The sequence below is a fragment of the Alligator sinensis genome, unplaced genomic scaffold (genome assembly GCF_000455745.1).
Source record: "Alligator sinensis unplaced genomic scaffold, ASM45574v1 scaffold1065_1, whole genome shotgun sequence".
Lineage (NCBI taxonomy): Eukaryota > Metazoa > Chordata > Crocodylia > Alligatoridae > Alligator > Alligator sinensis.
This window is the reverse complement of record NW_005842812.1, coordinates 630,458-632,097: the sequence shown is the minus strand read 5'-3', so window position 1 is coordinate 632,097 and position 1,640 is coordinate 630,458. Positions and strand designations below refer to the sequence as shown.

The 1,640-nt window shown below is 42.3% G+C and overlaps 1 protein-coding gene across 1 annotated transcript in view; it reads left to right on the top strand.

Moving 5' to 3' along the window:
* Positions 1-473: 473 nt before the first annotated feature.
* PTGES3 (prostaglandin E synthase 3) overlaps positions 474-1,640 on the top strand; it is a 4,001-nt gene continuing 2,834 nt past the window's right edge. Inside the window, exons 1-3 of the mRNA XM_025191377.1 lie at positions 474-501; positions 876-1,020; positions 1,193-1,262. Of these exons, the coding sequence (XP_025047162.1) occupies positions 474-501; positions 876-1,020; positions 1,193-1,262 (243 nt within the window). The remainder of the gene's footprint in view (positions 502-875; positions 1,021-1,192; positions 1,263-1,640) is intronic.

Here is a 1,640-nt window from a genome sequence, read left to right as displayed (position 1 = left end):
GGGGGCATTTATCGGTGACATTATCAGCCACATCAGCCAAAAAAAGCTGATTGCCGATGCTGTCAATTACGTTGGTCTCATATCGGATCGGCGCCAATATATCCGTGCACCTCTAATAACTAACGTATTAAATTTGGCTAATTGGTGCTGTTAGCAGTGGCAAGAGTTTGAGTCTTATTGTACAAGCATCCATCAGGAAGTATGTCGCCTTCTCCTGGGGTTTTGCTCCTATTAAGTGTTCTCGTTAACCTTAGTGGGAAGTTATCAGAAGGCATGTCTAGACTTCATATTTACCTTGCCTGGCACTGGCGCGCTCAAACTTGCCTTCTGTTATTCCCCATATTGCTGTGCTGACCAGAAGCAGTGTAGTCACTTCCATGTGGTGCCAGGGGTGAGTTAATTGTCATTAGCTCTTACTCCCACTCCTAAAGCTTCGCTACTTCTGTACACGAGGTAGGGGAGGTGTTGCGGTGATGGCTGTGGGCGCTTTTGCTGGTCACAGTAAGGTTGGTCTAGACGTGGCCCTGGTTTTCCCTCGGTGCTGAAATGCTATTGGGTATCTCTTTTACATTTGTCTCTACTTTTCAACCTAAGCATGCTTTTAAATTCTTACTTATAAGAGGCTTATAGTATTGCCATATAACTTATACTTGTACAAAAACCTGTTTTCCCTGTTCTAAGAAGTTGTCTCCATTACCATGGAAATTAGATGGATACTATTGAACCTGTCAAGGGGGGGAAATGTGTGAACATTGACAATGTCTCCTCTAGTACTTAATAGCAGGCTGGGACAGCTGGATCTTGGTCCTCAGCATCTTAAACAGTTTTGTCAGGCTTAACGTTGACTTTTTATAAGTGACCCAGGTCTCAATTTTGATCGATTTCTCTTAAACGGTCTGTTTCTAGGCAGCCTGCTTCTGCGAAGTGGTATGACCGGAGGGACTATGTCTTTATTGAATTTTGTGTTGAAGACAGTAAAGATGTTAACGTAAACTTTGAAAAATCCAAACTTACATTCAGGTAAATAAATAACTGCCTACTCTGTTAAGTGGAAGAGAATTTGCAATTTGAGTATCTAAAAGCTGAGGCTGACACTGAACAAGTAGCATGTGCTCTTAATTCGGTGCAGCTATCTATGCTTTGAGACTTGCTGTTGGAGCTGCATAACTAGCAAAATGCTTTTCTCTTGCAGTTGTCTTGGAGGAAGTGATAACTTTAAACATTTAAATGAAATTGACCTTTTTAATAATATTGATCCAAATGTAAGTATCTCCTGACTGCTTTTTCCCTTTCCCCTTGTGTCCCTAGCAAGAACAGGACCACAGGGGCTCTCTTTGGGAGTGTGTAACACATCTTTCCGAGGCAAGGAACTCCTGTCCATTCTCCTTTGCTACTTGAAGGGCAGTATTTCAGAAGCTGACCCTTCCAGTGGCTCCCAGCAATTTTCCTAATCCAAAGAGTGCTGCTATGTAGAAACACATGGGGTTTCAGTCTTGTGGGTGGATAAAGATATGTTCCAAGATGATAAAAAAAAAAAAAATTTTCCCCAGGACTGGGTCACCTGATCCAACACTGCTGTATGTGCTTCATTCCTTGTCCCCAATCTTAACCAAGTGGCAGGACATCTTAAAAAATGGGAT